The sequence below is a fragment of the Galeopterus variegatus genome, unplaced genomic scaffold, assembly GCF_000696425.1.
Source record: "Galeopterus variegatus unplaced genomic scaffold, G_variegatus-3.0.2 Scaffold4859, whole genome shotgun sequence".
NCBI lineage: Eukaryota > Metazoa > Chordata > Mammalia > Dermoptera > Cynocephalidae > Galeopterus > Galeopterus variegatus.
This window is the reverse complement of record NW_007730970.1, coordinates 164009-167444: the sequence shown is the minus strand read 5'-3', so window position 1 is coordinate 167444 and position 3436 is coordinate 164009. Positions and strand designations below refer to the sequence as shown.

Below are 3436 nucleotides of genomic sequence, written 5' to 3'. Positions count from 1 at the left end.
GCCACCTGTTGTAGGGTAAATGAGATGATGATTAAGAAGGGCTCAGTGCAGAGCCAGACACTGGCTCTCTATGCTGCTGTGATACGCAGGCAAACTGAAATACTGGGAGCTCTGATTTAGGATCCTATGGAACATGAGGTGCAAAGAGACTGGTGACGCACTAGTCAGAAGTGCATGGGGCCTCTGACTCAGCTCTGCAGGTTGAGCACACCCAGGCCTGGGATTCTGGGAGTCATTACCTGTTGGAAGGCAGTGTGGAGTGGTGGTTAGGGGCCTGAGCCAAACCTCAGTTCTCATATCTCCAGGGAGCTGAGACTTGACTTTGAGTGCATTACTTAACTATGATGCTAATAATAGGACCTACTTGCGAGGATGGATGAATAACTCAAATTAATACATGTAAAATGCTTGGGATAGAGTCAGAGCTCAATAGGTGTCTGCCTCTTGTGATGGTGGTTGCAGCAACAGAACCCCTAAGGGCAAAATATGAATGCAGCCAGACACCAACTACAGGACGGACATTGAGCACTGGAAGAGGAGAGGGGGTCATGACTGCATCCTGGATCTTGCTTCTTGGACCCATCCCCAATGGAAATGGAAATCAGTCTGCTTGCCGATTTCATGCCTGAAGTGGCTGTACTGGAAATGGCCCTGGGCTGTGTTTCATATCTGTGTGTAGATGCTTCTACAGGCATTCGAGATTGGGAAGACTTGACCTCTGTAAGGGCAGAGTGGAATTTGCATTACAGCTGTGTGCTCCCAGCTCAGGATCCTGATTCTTTCTGTCACAAGGACAGACTGAGTGCTGAGCATGTTGCAGTATGGTTAAAACCCCTTGGGGATGACAGGCAGCTCTCCAAACCCTGGGGCTGCCTTCTTTGTGTCTCTTCAGGCTCAAGGTTCTGTGGCCCCTCGTCCTCCGGAGAAGTCAGGTCCTGCGCCATGAAGGGCATCCTCGTTGCTGGTGTCATTACAGCACTTGCTGTTGCAGCTGTAGGTGAGAGCAGCTATGTAGCCCCAGTTTGGGATGAGGACCCCTTATTCCATTTCACCAGAGTCTGCCCGCTCTTGAAGTCCTATGGCCCCTCATGTCAAAGTGTGATCGGTGGAAAGCATGAGACTGATCTGTGCAGCCTCCACCTTCAGTGGGGCCCACTCTGCATAGCTGGTCAAGGTTGGGTCTCCCCATTGGGGAAAGGTGAACAGTGAGGAGAAACAAATGGGGATGGCTTCATCTCACGGCATCAATTCTGGGAATTCCCAGAGGGCAGGGATGCCATCTTGACTATGTCTTTTATCCCTAAGTGGGCACAATACTTTGCTTAGAGTACATTCTATAAATGCCTACTGAATATTGACCAATGTTGGCTATATCTTGTCTTCCCAGAATCCCTGAACTGTGTGCAGTGTAATTCATGGGCAAACTCCTGTGTCGACAGCATTGCCTCTGAATGTCCCTCAGATGCCAACATCAGCTGTATGAGTTCCTCGACCAACTCCTCTCTAGGTGAGTCTGGGGTGTATGTGGCTCCTGCCTCTGGGACCTGTACCAGGCGGGAGCTGGAGAGGGTGGCCAGGGAGGAAAGGAAGGCTGAGACTGGGCCAGGCTTTACAAGAAGGGGGTGGGGGTCATGAATGTGATTCCCAGGAGAAGCAATGAATGGTGGCAATGAGCAGGAGTCAGGCGGGAACAGAACCAGGCAAGCAAAGCCCCTGGGGTGCCCCTGATTCAAGCCTCATTCTGGATACGTATTAGTGGATGCAAGAAGCTAGGGCAGCTTTTAGTTAACTGACGAGGCAGGCTTCATTTTTTTTCCTCCATAGTATTTTAAAGTAAATATACATACAAATATGAAGGTTCTTCAAAAAGTTCATGGAAAGATTCATATTATCTTTTAATTCTATTTTTCCACTAACTTTTTGAAGTACCCTTGTGTAAATATATCACGTCATTTCCCCCATAAATACTTCACTATTCATCTTTGATAAGGTCTTTTTTTTTAAACAAAAAATAATATGACTACTATACCATTATCATACCTAAGAAAATTAACAGTAATTTTTTGATTTATGATAATACCCAGACCATCTTAAAAATTTCTCAGTTGTTTCAAGGATGTCATGATATAGTTGATGTATTGGAAGCAGGATTCAAACAAAATCCCCACAATAAATTCTGCCATTAGGTCTGTTAAAAGTCTAATTTGTTTTATAATAGCTTCCATTGCTTTTTTTGTTCAATCTCTTTGATTTGTTGGAGAAATGGGGCCATTTTTCCTGTAGCTGTCCCATATTCTGGCTTTGAATAATTGCTTCCCTGTGGTGTTATTTAAGTCATTTTCTTGTTCTTGGTATTTCCTGTAAACTGGACCAATGCTGTCCAGTAGTACGTTCTTCAATGATGGAAATGTCTATATCAACACTGTTCTATACAGTAGTCACATGTGGCTATTGAGCACTTGAGGTACGGCTAGTGTGACTGAGAAACTTAATTTCAAATTTTATTTAATTTTAATTAACCTAAGTTTAAATTTAAATAGGCACACATAGCTAGTAGCTACCATATTGGATAGCTCTGGTCTAGAAGCTTGACTGGATTCAGGTTCAATTTTCAGGCAAGTTGTGCTGTGGACATGATATTGCACATAAGGACCATCATGCTTGTTTAATTATTTTTAGAGGTGCTAAACTAATTAGTGGGCTCAAGGGGTGTTAGATTGAACAACCCATTTCAGACTCCCCATCAGCCTTTTGCCTCTGTGTCTCTTGCACTCTCCTACTGAAGGAAGAAGCTACCTGATGAGAAAGAATTTCTCTTTTTTCAAGAAAACCTCTCCAGTGTCTCTGAAACTGCACTGAGCCGAGGTTGCATTTTCTACCCTTGCCTGAAGTGGTATATTCAGCATCCCTACCCTCCTGGCAGGCCCTCTTTGCCAGGGGCTGACAGTCTGTGTTTGCCTTTGGATAGGGGGAGCCATCAGCTTGTACCAGAATAGTTTCTGCTCTGCGGAGAACTGCAGCGAAGAGACAAACAATGTGGCCTTCTCTATCCACGTTTCCGATGAAGAACGCTTCCACTTTGCAAGCCAGTGCTGCCAAGAATTGGAGTGCAACACCACCGACAACGCCTTGGGTGGGTGATGGCTGTGAGGTCACCCTTCCTGTGTCCTCCCCATCCTAGACCTTCTTTTACCATCTGTGCTTCTTGCTCTCGGGTGACTATCTCAAGTCCAGGCACTTCAGTGCACATCTGGATAGCATTAACATGTGACTTAACAATTATGTGAGAAACTAATGGGGCAAATCAGCACATACTACTACCCTGCTTTCCTCATTTTTCAGTAAAGACAGACATTACAAGTGTTCCACGTTGCGTGGAAGGGACATTAGATGCTTATTAGTGGTTCTCAAACTTTGTGATTTCAGGCTCTGTTAA

General features: G+C 45.2%; 1 protein-coding gene across 1 annotated transcript in view; it reads left to right on the top strand.

The window, feature by feature from the left end:
- The first annotated feature begins 933 nt into the window (after positions 1 to 933).
- LYPD8 (LY6/PLAUR domain containing 8) overlaps positions 934 to 3436 on the top strand; it is an 8253-nt gene continuing 5750 nt past the window's right edge. Inside the window, exons 1-3 of the mRNA XM_008588475.1 lie at positions 934 to 997; positions 1388 to 1507; positions 2969 to 3133. Of these exons, the coding sequence (XP_008586697.1) occupies positions 943 to 997; positions 1388 to 1507; positions 2969 to 3133 (340 nt within the window). The 5' untranslated portion in view covers positions 934 to 942. The remainder of the gene's footprint in view (positions 998 to 1387; positions 1508 to 2968; positions 3134 to 3436) is intronic.